The sequence below is a fragment of the Canis lupus genome, chromosome 8, assembly GCF_011100685.1.
Source record: "Canis lupus familiaris isolate Mischka breed German Shepherd chromosome 8, alternate assembly UU_Cfam_GSD_1.0, whole genome shotgun sequence".
Taxonomy (NCBI): domain Eukaryota; kingdom Metazoa; phylum Chordata; class Mammalia; order Carnivora; family Canidae; genus Canis; species Canis lupus.
Genome location: NC_049229.1, coordinates 59,983,092 through 59,997,205, shown reverse-complemented (window position 1 = coordinate 59,997,205; position 14,114 = coordinate 59,983,092). Strand labels below are relative to the sequence as shown.

General features: G+C 40.0%; 1 protein-coding gene across 4 annotated transcripts in view; it reads right to left on the bottom strand.

Annotated features, from left to right (window-relative positions):
* SPATA7 (spermatogenesis associated 7) overlaps positions 1-11,301 on the bottom strand; it is a 39,098-nt gene extending 27,797 nt beyond the window's left edge. The window contains exons 1-3 of one of the 4 annotated variants that reach the window (XM_038545497.1): positions 11,143-11,301; positions 4,018-4,092; positions 1,395-1,490 (exon numbers count right to left, since the gene is read on the bottom strand). In XM_038545497.1, coding sequence (XP_038401425.1) covers positions 1,395-1,490; positions 4,018-4,092; positions 11,143-11,161 — 190 coding nt within the window. In that variant the 5' untranslated portion in view covers positions 11,162-11,301. The remainder of the gene's footprint in view (positions 1-1,394; positions 1,491-4,017; positions 4,093-11,142) is intronic. The other 3 variants (XM_038545500.1, XM_038545498.1, XM_038545499.1) reach the window with 3 other exon arrangements.
* Between the last annotated feature and the right edge of the window lie 2,813 nt (positions 11,302-14,114).

Sequence of the window (14,114 nt, the reverse complement as noted above, 5' to 3'; positions counted from 1 at the left end):
ACTCTGATGCGTGACCACTACATCTCCACTAGAATGGCTACAGAAGGACTGCCAAAAGGAAGTGCTGGCGAGAATGTGGAAGTGATAGAAATACACAATGGCACTTACTCTGGCAAACAGGCAGTTTCTTATAAAGTTAAACATATACTTACCATTTTACTCCACAATTCCAATCCTAGTGAATACATTTATCCGAGTGAAAAGAAAGCACATATTCAAAGATTATATGTGACTTTATAGCAGCTTTATCCTTAATGGCCAAAATTGAGTCAAAAATATCCAAACAACAATCCAAATATCCACCTGATGAATTAATAATCAAACTGTGGTATATTCATTGAATGGAAAACTATTTAACAATAAAAAGGAAGAACTATGGATGCATATGCCAACATGGATTAGTCCCCAGAGCATTAGCTAATTGAAAGAAGCCAGAAACAAAATGTTACACAGGGGATGACTCCATTTATACGAAATTCTAGAAAAGGCAAAACTATAGTGACAGAGAGCAGATCAGTGATTGCCAGGGATCGGGGGTAGAGACTGATTGCAAAGGACTAGGGAGATCTTTTTAGGGTGATGAGAATGTTCCATATTAGGGGTCAGCGAACTTTTTGTGCAAAGGGACAGATGGCAAATTCTTCTGGCTTTACAGAGTGATTACAGTCTCTGTCACAACTAGTCCACTCTGCCTGTTAGTGAGAAAACCACCATAAACAGTATATCCAAGAATGAACATAATTGTGTTTATTTATGGACAATGAAATTTGAATTCTATGTGACTTTCATATGTTAGGAAATATTGCTCTTTTGATTTTTTTCTGACCAACTAAAAACATACATATAAATATAATTCTTAGTTTAAGAGCTGTACAAAAACAGGTGTCAGGAGGATTTGGCCTACAAGCTATATTAGCTGATCCCTGTTATAGAATGATTGTTGTGGTGATTATACAAATGTATATATGCTCCAAAACACTTAACCGTATACTTAAAATCAGCGCATTTTATTGTAAGTTATTATCTCAATACAGCAACAAAAAAGAAAAAAAATAGTAGCTTGCATCCTCTTTGTACAACTTTAGTAGATTTGAAAGCAAAAAAGCAGATTATAAACTTTTATTAAGATCAATATCTAACCACAAAAATGTATTAGGGATAATAGAGGTAAGATGAAATAATGTAGCTATTACACAGATATCAAATATAGTGAATAAAAATGGCATTCTGATTTTTCTATGTAAAAGTTAAGAGTTAATAGCTGATATCTTACCATACCAAACACAAATCCATTTATATATAATGTGTTCATTTCTGTTACAGATTTACCCTAATGAAAAGTGAAGTTGAGGGCTTAAATTTCATATAGAAAGTTCACATTTGCACATTTTTACCTTTGGCTGAAAGGATTTTATTATAGTGAACAGCCATGTGATTCTTGACCAGGTGGAGAGTACTTAGTCTGAGAGAGGAGGAGTCAGTGCAAAAAGCTAAAAATTAAAACATATTTAATCATTATATATTTAGATCAATATAAAAAAGTCATCATGAGATAAACAAGATACTGATTATTAAGCTCATTTTTATAAAATGTTCTGAAAATTAACCACGGACATACTGACATATCTGTGATGCTGAGTATGGCCTAGACTTGATCTTGCACTGATAACTGACAATCTACTGACTAGTTGGGTTCAAACCTTTCTAAGACTGAGAGTTTGGGAAGAGATTCTAAAACATAATCAATCAGTATATTTATTTACACAACTTTTGTTTTCTTTTTTTAAAAGAGTTTATTTATTTATTCATGAGGTACAGAGAGAGAGAGAGAGAGAGAGGCAGAGACACAGGCAGAGGGAGAAGCAGGCTCCATGCAGGGAGCCCGATATGGGACTCTATCCCAGGTTTCCAGGATCACACCCTGGGCTGAAGGGAGCCCTAAACTGCTGAGCCACCCAGGCTGCCCTACAAAACTGTTTCTTATTGACAGGTCTCAATTTCATAACTAAAAATGTTTAGCCACTTTCCTGATTATAAAATGTTAGCACTGTTAATAGTTAAATGAATCAAACAAAATTGAAACTCTAAAATACCATGCAAAGATTCTTTTCTGAGAGGCAACTTCTAATTTTACACCTGAAAACATGATCAGTTTACCTACCACACTCTTCTTGAAGTATTACGACTATCTTAAAGTCACATAGAATTCATGACATTTGGGGATCCCTGGGTGGCTCAGTGGTTTGGCGCCTGCTTTTGGCCCAGGGCGCGATCCTGGGGTCCTGGGATCGAGTCCCGAGTTAGACTCCTGGCATGGAGCCTGCTTCTCCCTCTGCCTGTATCTCTGCCTCTCTTTCTTTCTATCATAAATAAATAAAACCTTAAAAAAAAAAAAAGAAATTCATGACATTAAACTTCTCAATCTCATCTAAACTGTTTAAATCTTAGAAATAAGTAAGTTCTTATAGAAGTATAAATGTATAAAATATAAATAAATATAGGCATAACTTTTAAACATTAAAAACTGTTTTTGAGAATACGTACATATAGTTAAAGAAAATCAACAGCTAAAATGGCATTATAAATATTAAAAAAATAGGGACGCCTGGGTGGCTCAGCAGTTGGGTGTCTGCCTTCGGCTCAGGATGTGATCCCAGAGTTCCGGAATCGAGTCCCTCATTAGGCTCCCTGCATGGAGCCTGCTTCTCCCTCTGCCTCTGTCTCTGCCTCCCTCTGTGTCTCTCATGAATAAATAAATTAATTAAAAAAAAGGATAAAAAAATAAATGAATTTCCTGCCATGACCTCTAGTCTCCCCTCCCAGAAGTATACTCTGCTACTATTTTTATGCAACCTTCTAGGGAAATTCTATGCATAATACAAGCATACATAATAATGATAAGCTTGATACTATTACTATTGAAATTTATTGAACAGGTACCATACATTCATTGTTCCAAGCTCTTCACATGTAAACAATCATTTAGTCATTATCATCACCACTTAAGAGAAATGGAAACTAAGGCAGAGAGATGTCAATAAGGTCTTCAAGGTGCCACAGCTGATAAAGGACGCAGTTTAGATGTGAACCCAGGCAGCCTCCTACTTAGAACCACTAAACCTATAAGAGCTCTGTACATATATTCTTAAAAAAAATGTGAGTAAACTACTTAGTGTTCTTTATCTGGCTTTTCTAATGTACATATATTTTACATCTGGTTTTAAATTTGTAGTTAGAAATAATTTTTCAACATTTATGATTCCATCTATGTGTATATATACTTTATTATAAGAACTAAGTTAACTGAAAATGTGATCCTTCTTTCACTTTTAGAGGAACCAGTATCAAAGATTTTTCATGTTAATAAGGAAAAAGACTTTCAATTATTTTGCCTAAAAAACCCAGTTTAATTTTTTTCAGAGTTTAAATTTTGAATCCATAATTATAAAAATATATTTTATGTTCATAATAAAAATTTAAAGCCTTTAAAATGTGAAAACACAGAAAATACAGATTTCTTTTTCATAGAATCTAGAAATCCACTTGGAAAAGTAAAACCATAGGTGTTTACTCCTGATACAAAATGCGTTTTTCAAGTGCTTTTTCTCTGCACAGATTTTCCTTTCCAGTGCCGGTGTCTTTAATAACCTCTTCTAATAACCTTGGTAACCATTTTATCGAGGAAGGCGTGCTGGACGCCAGGGGAGGTAGGCCAGCAGGGTAGAGTGGGGCTGGGGCTGCAGCAGGGGCAGGAGGAGGGGGCCAGGTCCACATCCTGGGCACAACAATAGTTTAAAAGGATACCTTCCTAAATTCTCTCATCTGAAGAACTCTGATAATATTTAATTATAATTAACAATATGAAGTTCAAAAAAAAAAAACAAAAAAACAAAAAAAACAATATGAAGTTCAATATTGATTAAATGAAGTAATTTTTCATCATGTTCTATAATTCACAAATAAAGGAAATAGTCAATCTTTTAACATAATCTTCTACCACTTAAATACCTCACTTACCATTACTTTTGGTGCTCAAGTGTCCTTTAAACAGGCATGGTGTACCATATCTGGGAAGGACAGAGGTTGCTCTGACTTTTAACAAAAGAATATGAATTAGGATAAATGAAACACAACTTGTACAAAAACAATACCAAACATTTAAAAATAATAAAAATATCTTTGATTTTAACTATCAGAATTGTTTAAAATTCTATTCAATCATGTTACTAATCAGCAAGGATACATTAGACAGACAAAAATTCTACTGCCATAGAAGATAAAAGGCTTTCTCTTTTAAGAAAATATATTGTTTTCAGAATAGTTGTACATTGAGACTTTAGTTTCACTGGATAAAATGATAAATATCTCAATCATGTTATTTGATATATATATATATTAATTTTATTCTCTACACCAATGACCTACCAGATTTTTTAACGATTTGGATATAGTAAAACTGAGATTTTGAGTTAATACATATTAACTATTTCAGTTACTCATAGGTAAGTCTGTTCTTAAAAAAAATTTTAAGTAATCCTCTCAAGAAGCAGGTTAGTAAATTAGAAATTATATAATGCTACTATGTATAACATATATAAAATAAATATATAAAAATTAAGTTCAGAATCAGAACTTAACTTTAAAAGATGTCTTAGTTTTGCTCTTTGTCTCCAACCTAGTTTTGCTTTTGTTTGGATCCTCACTATCTCCTCTAAAGTCAGTTTGTCACCTTTCAGACCAGATGGACTGTCAGAAAATTATATACCTCACCACAAAATTAATTTATCTCTCCTAAAAATGGACTGTGTTTTTAGGGGTAACCTTCAAGATAAGAAGGCTGAGTTACAGAGTTTAATGGAATTTAACAAGCCAAATGTCTATATTGTATCCCCAAGACATGTTTTAAGAGGGTAAAATGGTCAGTCTGCTATCAGGTGGGCTGCTATAAGCTAAAAAGGTGTGGAAGGGACACAAACAAAGTCTGGAAGAAATATGGATGATTGAAAATAGAAAGAGAGGTATCAAGATAGAACTAAAATCCAGGACCAGAGAACAAGCCTGCTAGAACAGACTGAAATAAAAAAAAAAACTTGAGATCTGATTATCTGAGAACATCCTTCTCTACCACAGACCACAGAGCAGGAAGTAAAAAAAAAAAAAAAAAAAACCCAAATCTTATTATTTAGGGCAAGAGAAGTCAAGGTGATACCATTTGAGTTGGTAATCATATCATGAAAGCAGCATAGTTTGTTTCTACCAGGAAAGAAGGGGATCTAAGACCTAAACACACACACACACACACACACACACACACACAGACACACACACACACAGACACACACACACAAATAACCAATAAAACTTCTCAAGCAAACTGTTTTTCTAAGGGAAAAGAAAGTGTTTCACATTTTGCCTGTCCAGAATCCAATGTCCCTTCATCTCGAAATAGGACCTTACCTTGTTTGCACTTGGGGAACTTCCCTCACTTTTAGCTCAAGTAGTTCAAGTAGAGTTTATCCCACTGCTCAGAGGTGGGCATATAATCCAAATCTGACTGGTTCTGTTCAGTGAATCAGGAATGACTATGGGATCTAAGTCCAGCCAATGATATACAATCCTGGGACTTTTACTGGAACAATTAGGAAAGAGATATTCAGGGGCACCTGGGTGGCTCAGATGGTTAACTGTCTGCCTTTGCTCAGGTTGTCATCTCCAGGTCTTGGAATCAAGCTCCATGTCTGATCCTAGCTCACAGAGAGTCTGCTTCTCCCTCTCTCTCTGCCTCTCCCCTGTGTATAATACTCTTTCTCTCTGTGTCTCTCTGTCTCAAATGAATAAAATCTTAAAAAAAAAAAAAAAAAAAAAAAAGAGGAAAGAGAAAACTCTTTCTACTGGGTTGGAGCCCAGTGTAATACAGAAATAAGTCTGGCACTCCTGGTGGCTGTCTTGTACCATATAGGGGAACCTGTCTGAGAATGAAGCCTACACAGAAAAAAATGGAAGACAGAAAGATTCCTGATAATATCATTTGAGTCCCTGGATCTAACCATGTTTGACATTACTAGATGTTACTTTATAAGAGCTAAAAATTCTCTAAACCAGCTTGAAAAAGCTAATTTATTTAATACTAACTGTGCCAGGTATTATTCTAAACACTTGGTAGTTATAAATTCATTTAATCCTTACAACAATCCTATGAAATAGATATTATCATTATGCCCACTTTAAAACAGATGAAGTGGGACATCTGGGTTGCTCAGCAGTTGAGCGTCTGCTTTCGGCTCAGGGGATGATCCCGGAGTCCCAGGATTGAGTCTCACTCACATCGGGCTCCCTGCAAGGAGCCTGCTTCTCTCTCTGCCTGTGTTTCTGCCTCTCTGTGTTTCTCATGAATAAATAAATAAAACACGGGCAGCCTGGGTGCCTCAACGGTTTAGTGCCGCCTTCGGCCCAGGGCCTGATCCTGGAGACCCGGGATTGAGTCCAAGTCGGGCTCCCTGCATGGAGCCTGCTTCTCCCTCTGCCTGTGTCTCTGCCTCTCTCTCGGTCTCTCATGAGTAAATAAATAAAATTAAAAAAAAATTTTTTTTTAAAAAATAAAACAGATGAAGCATAAAGAGGTAAAGTATGTTATTTGCCCAAGGCTACACAACAATTATGTGTAATGGATTCAGATTCTGGATCTAAATCCAGGGGAACTTGATGAATGTTGTGGGTTCTGATTGTTCTACTGACCAGCCATTCCTCTGTCTTTCTTACTTTCTCAGACCTCCCTATTCCCTGCTAAACAGCAATATTGAAATTAGGCCAATTAATAATCCTACAATGACCTCTAAGTATTCAAGTGAAAGGAATAGTTGCATGCATCTTACTTTCAATCAAGTTAGAAATGATTAAGCTTAAGTGAGGAAGGCATGTTGAAAAAGCTAATATGCCAAATCTGAGCCCCCTTTGAGTCAAACACTTAGCCAAGTTATAAATGCAACGGGAAGGTGCTTGTAGGAAATTAAAAGTGCTGCTCCAGGAAACATAAATTATAAGAAAGTGAAATAGCCTTATTGCTAACATGTAGAAAGTTTAAGTCGTCTATCATTTAAAAGATTAAACTAACTACAATATTCCCTTAAACCAAAGCCTATTCCAAAAGCACAAACACAAAAACAAAACCCCAAAGCCTAATCCAGAGCAAGCCCCCAATTCTTTTTATTTCTTTGAAGGCTGAGAGAGGTAAGGAAGTTGTAGAAGAAAAGTCTGAAGCTAGCAGGGGTTGGTTCATGAAGTTTAAGGAAAAAAAGCTACTTCTATAATATAAAAGTATAAGGTGGGGCAACAAGTTATCCAGAAGATGTAGTGAAGATAATTAATAAAGGTGGCTACACTAAACAGATTTTCAATGTAGGTGAAACAGCTTTACATTGGAAGATGCCATCTGGGACTTTTTACAGCCTGAGCGAGAAGTCAATGCCTGGATTTAGTGCTTCAAAGGACAGGCTGACTCTTTTGTTAGGGGCTAATGCAGCTGGTGATTTTAAGTGGGAGTCAATGCTCATTTACTATTTTGAAAATCCTAGGGCCCTTAAGTATTACGCCAAATCTACTGTGCTAGTGCACTATAAATGGAACAATGCCTACATGATGGCAAATCTGTTTACAACACAGCTAATGAATAGTTTAGGTTTTTGTTTTTGGGATTTTTTTTTTTCTTTGGCATCCCTGGGTGGGCCTGATGGATATTTTAGGCTCACTGTTGAGGCCTACTGCTCAGAAAAAAATTCCTTTCAAAACATTACTGCTCACTGACAATGTACCTGGTCACCTAAGAGCTCTGACAGAGATGTACAATGAGATTAATGTTTTCATACCTGCTTACACAATATCCATTCTGCAGCCCATGGATCAAGGAGTACTTTCAACTTCCAAGTCTTATTATTTAAGAAATATATTTCAAAAGGCTATAGGTGCCATTCCACTGATGATCTGGGCAAAATAAATTGAAAAACCTTCTGGAAAGGATTCACCATTCTAGATACCATTAAGAATATTTGTGATTAAAAAAATTATTTGTGATTTATAGGAAGAAATCAAAATATCACTAATATGAATTTAGAAAAAACTGATTCCAACCCTCATGGATGACTGAGGGGTTCAAGACTTCAGTGGAGGAAGTACCTGCAGATTGGCAGAAATAACAAAAGAACTAGAATTAGAAGTAGAACCTGAAGATGTGACTAAATTGCTGCAATCTCACAATAAGACGGATGAGGAGTTGCTTTATTATTTATTTTATTATTTTATTTTATTTATTTTATTTTATTATTTATTCATGAGAGAGACAGAAAGAGAGAGAAAGAGGCAGAGACACAGGCAGAGGGAGAAGCAGGCTCCATGCAGGGAGCCTGACATGGGACTCGATCCTGGGTCTCCAGGATCACGTCCTGGGCTGAAGGTGTGATCCACCCAGGATCACTGAGCCACCCAGGCTGCCAGAGGAGTTGCTTCTTAAAGACAAGCAAAGAAAGTGGTTTGAGATGGAATCTATTCCTGGCAAAGACGCTGTGAAGATTGAAATGACAACAAAGGATTTAGAATACTATATAAACTAAGCTGATAGAACTGACTCTAGTTTTGAAAGAAGCTCTACTGTATCTATCTATGTAAGCTATCAAACAGAATCACATTCTACAGAGGAATCATCTATGAAAAGAAGAACAATCAATGCAGCAAACTTCAATGTTGTCTTTTCTTTCTTTTTTTTTAAAGATTTCATTTTTATTTTTTAAAAGATTTTATTTATTTATTCATGAGAGACAGAGAGAGGGGTGGGGGCAGAGACACAGGCAGAGGGAGAAGCTGGTTCCATGTAGGGAGCCCAACGTGAGACTTGATCCAGGGTCTCCAGGATCACGCCCTGGGCCAAAGGCGGCGCTAAATCACTGAGCCACCTGGGCTGCCCTAAGATTTCATTTTTAAAAAGTAATCTCTACACCCAGTGTGGGGCTCAAACTCAGGACCCCAAGATCAAGAGTTACATGTTCCATTGACTAGAGCATGCCAGGCACCCCCAATGTTGTTTAAGAATTTGCCAGTCACCCCAACAAGGTGACCAGTCAGTACCATCAACAGCAATGCAAGACCTTCTACCAGTAAATATATTACTTGCTGAAAGCTCAGACAATGGTTAGAAATTTTTAGCAATAAGGTATTATTAAATGAGGGTATGAGCATTGTTCTTTTAAACATAAGGTTACTGCATACTTAATAGACTACGGTGTAGGGTAAACACAACTTTTATATATACTGGGAAGCCAAAAAATTCATTTGCCTCGCTTTATTGAGATATTTGCTTTATCGCAGCAGATCGGATCCTGCAGTATCTCCGAGGTATGCCTGCATATTTGAAATTTTACATACATCTCTGCCACAGGATAGTAAGTAAAAACAATGGCCTGACGGTTTCACATTCCTCATCTGGATATAAAACCTGTTTTGCCACTTACTATGACCGTGGCAAGTTATTTATAATCTTAGTTTATTTGCTGGACAATGGGGCTAATACCTACAAAGAGATAACTTGAAAATTGTTTCTGATACACAGCAAAGGTAGCTTATGTGGCCAAAATTTCTAAAAAAAAAAAAAAACCCATAAAAGAAAAAAAACAAAAACAAAAACAAAAACAAAAAAACCATAAAAGCATGTTGGGTTGCTTCTTCTGGAATTTAGGTTGAGAGACTGTCAGAATATACAGTTTGCTATCAGTGGATAGTCATCTCCTCTATTCAGAACAGGACTTATTTCGACCAATGATTACATAATAAAGTCACACTCATATTCAAAGCAAGACTTCTTGCAGGGAACCATCTAGCAGTTTGATTTAAAGATACTTTTTTTTTAATTAAAGATTTTAATTTATTCATGACAGACACAGAGAGAGAGAGTGGCAGAGACACAGGCAGAGGGAGAAGCAGGCTCCATGCAGGGAGCCCGACATGGGACATGGGACTCGATCGCGGGACTCCAGGATCAGGCCCTGCACTGAAGGCGGCGCCAAACCGCTGAGCCACCCGTGCTGCCCACAAAGATACTTTTAAAACAGGTAATTGGGAGCGGAGAGTATCTGGAGATATCCGGCTTGAGGCAAGAACTCCACCTGCTCAGAAGATGTGAAAATGCAAATTATTTGGACTGAGCCAATTCATAGAGCTTTAAAAGTTGTACCGCCCCAAGAGTTCCACTGTGGTGTCCACTTGACCCAGGGGAGTATTCAGGAAAGTGCAGGTGCACACAGTGACGACGGATTAGGCCTCTGCCACTAAAACTGTGGCCGGCAGCACTGCATCATTCGGAAGCTTTTAGAAATGCAAAATCTGGGACGCCTGGATGGCTCAGTGGTTTAGCACCTGCCTTTGGCCCAGGGTGTGATCCTGGAGTCCTAGGATGGAGTCCCACGTTGGGCTCCCTGCATGGAGCCTGCTTCCTCCTCTGCCTGTGTCTCTGCTTCTCTGTCTCTCTCATGAATAAATAAATAAAATGTTAAAGAAAAAAAAGAAAAGAAAAGAAATGCAAAATCTCAGCCCTCACCAGACCTATGGAATCACAATCCACATTTCAACATGATTCCCAGGGGATTCCTATTCACACACACATTGCCCTTAAAGAGAATCCCTGGGTTACCTGTTTTACAGGGAGGGAGGTGGTTGTTACAGAAAAGATGATTTCGTCTTTACGGATTACTTAAACTACGCCAGGAAATTATATATTATCTGCATTTAAATTTCAAGAACTGTCTGGGACATGGATGTTGTACTGCCGCGTTCAGGAAGAGATTGTGGGGGGAGGGGGGGCTGAGCGTGGTCCTTGCGGAGAGCAGAGGTGGGGGCTCTGCGAGGTGGGTCTCCAAAGACCAAATTTAGTTCCTCCGCCTCCGAGCCACGGAGGTAAAAAAAAAAAAAAAAAAAAAAGCTGCATGCCCCGAGCTCAGGCGACCAGATTCTGAGCAGGGAAGGCCTCCCGCGTGCGCGGGGCAACGCCGGGGGCGGCGGCGGCGACTCCTCGGGGGCCTGGCCCGCGCCCCGCATCCCGCATCCCGCATCCCGGACCCCAGGCCCCGCGCGGGCGCCGGGCCCCGCGCGAGCTCCCGTTACCTCTCCGGCTGCCGTCCATGCTTAGATCCTCTTGCAGCCGCCGCCGTGAGGACCCCCGGGCCCCCTTCGGACCTTCCCGGGGCCGGGCCAGCCCCCGCCGGAGAGGACTGGCGCACACGGGGCGGCGCGTGCCGGCAGCCGCACGACACCGTCGCCAGGCCGGTTGCTAAGGGCCGGGGCCCCGGCGCCCGGATTGTGACGTCACGGCGCAGGGACGTGCTGTCCCGCAGCCCCGCCCCCCGGGAGGCGCGGTGCCCGGGGGAGGGGCGGGCCGCGGAGGATGCGGCCGGAGCGCGGGAAGGCGGCCTGGGGGTCCGGCCAGTCGTCCGCGGGGCGGCCTCGTGTCGCGAGCCGGGCCCCCAGCACCGGGCACGTCGTGTCCCTGCGGGAAGAGCGGGATGCAAGGCGGCCTCATCTGGCATCCGTGTCCCCCGGGTCCCGGGGCGGGGGAAAAAAATCAAACGCAAATGTTGGTTGAGGTCAGGGTAACATTTAACCAGGTCCAGAGAGTTAAATTTCAAAGCAGTGCGTGAACATTTGGCTAAGTGAAAACCCCTGGGGATGAAAAAAAGAAATCTGTATATTTACATCTTGAGTTTTGAGCTCAGCATTTCCTTTCTACCTGCTGAGCTCTACCCCCCCCACCCCATCTCTTTCTACACCTGGCATTTTCATTTTAAGGCTCCAGGCTGTTTTTCTTTCTGCGGGAAGAGAGTTGCAGGATGAACAGGCGTTGTTTGATCTGTGGCTTTCTACAATTTAATTTTTTTTAAAAAAGATTTTGTTTTTTCATGAGAGACACAGAGAGAGGCAGAGACACAGGCAGAGGGGGAAGCAGGCTCCATGCGGGGAGCCCCATGTGGGACTCGATCCTGGGACTCCAGAATCAGACCCTGGGCCGAAGGCAGCACTAAACCGCTGAGCCACCCAGGGATCCCTACAATTTAATTTTGAAGCAGTTACCTACCTTTGTTTTTTTTTTTTTTAATTTATTTTTTATTGGTGTTCAATTTGCCAACATCTAGAATAACACCCAGTGCAAACAATCCAATCATGAAATGGGCAAAAGACATGAAGAGAAATCTCACAGAGGAAGACATAGACATGGCCAACAAGCACAGGAGAAAATGCTCCGCATCACTTGCCATCAGGGAAATACAGATCAAAACCACAATGAGATACTACTTCACACCAGTGAGACATGGGGAAAATGAACAAGGCAGGAAACCACAGATGTTGGAGAGGATGTGGAGAAAGGGGAACCCTCCTGCACTGTTGGTGGGAATGTGAACTGGTGCAGCCACTCTGGAAAACTGTGTGGAGTTACCTACCTTTGGATCCTTGGAAATGAGCTCAGAATAAGGCACGGGGCATTCTGTAATGTAGTGTTGCCTTCTCATCGTGGCACCACTGACACTTGGCTGGGTGCAGAATTCTTTGTTGTGGGAGGTGCTCTGTACATAGTAGGATGCTTGACAGCATCCAGCTTCTACCCACTAGATGACAGTAGTAACCCACCTACTCTGCCTCTGGTTGTGACAAAAATGTCTCCAGATGTCACCAAATTTCCCCCTGGGTAGTGTAGGGGCAAAATTGCACCCCCTTTGAGAACTGCTGCTGAAATGGAAAAAGTACTGGCTTTGGAACCAGTATGTGGAACTTTTCTGCCACTTGCCAGCTTAATTTTTGTTTGGAAACCTCTCTGAGCCTCAGGTCCCTCTTTTCGAAAATATAAATGATGCCACTAATATTGTAGTTGCAAGGATTAATATGTACACTGCCTGGAAAATAAAACTAGGTTTTCTTTTCTTTTTTTTTTTAACTAGGTTTTCAACAAATAATAGTTTTTCCCTTGTCTAAGGCTCTGTCTCGGAAAAGCTGGGGTTTCAGAAAAATTCAGACATAAGGGAGTAAGTCAGGAATCCTATGACAAGGAGAGGGGAATAAGCCAGGAATTCAGCTACAGTAACATCTGAACTCCTGGTTCTCTAAGACTAGGGAAAGGAGAAAATTAGATTAAGAATTTGAAGAATTTGTAAATATGTGTGATGGCTCTGTGGCCCCAACAAGAAGGGTCATTTAGAAGGGTACAGGGGCAGAGATTCAGATGTTACCCAGAGAATGAAAAGTCTCTTGCCTACCTATTCAGTGATGCTTGAAATCTCTAAGAACATGAAGCCTTTTAAATGGGTAGGAAATATGAGAAAGGGAGACAGAACATAAAGACTCCTAACTCTGGGAAACGAACTAGGGGTGGTGGAAGGGGAGGAGGGCGGGGGGTGGGGGTGAATGGGTGACGGGCATTGAGGGGGGCACTTGACGGGATGAGCACTGGATGTTATTCTGTATGTTGGCAAATTGAACACCAATAACAAATAAATTTATTATTAAAAAAAAAGAACATGAAGCCTTTTATTCCACTATTAGCATCTGGAAAATACCTTGCATATAATAGGCCTTCAGTAAGCATTTGTTAAATTGAATCAGAACTAAAACTTAAAGGGCAAACACCCCTGGGAGAGGTAACATGGTGATTTGATTCACACAAAAGTAATGCCAACCTCCTCTTTATGAAAGCAAATTTTAAGACAAAAAGTAGATACTGCTTTGGAATAGGAAAACATCTCCAAGATTGGGAGAGGGTTCTGGAGACAACACTGCTTGGTATCCAACTTCAACTGAAGCCATCCTCATTTCATTATTTAAGTATTTTGTTCCAGTTCTTTGAAGAATTTACTTTTTCTCTCCAATTTTAGCAGAGAACATATTATCATAAGTTCGGTTTAATTTGTCCTTGGCTTTCACTCTGTGTGTATAAATAAGAAAAAGAGGATCCTTTTTGATTGCTATGCCCAGGAAGCAATCCATGATCATGGGCAGATGCATGCAGCCAGAATGAGCTTATGGTAGTTCCCAGAAACACCCTTCCGTTGCGGGGAATCACCACCAGGTGCAATAGACTTGGAGACTTG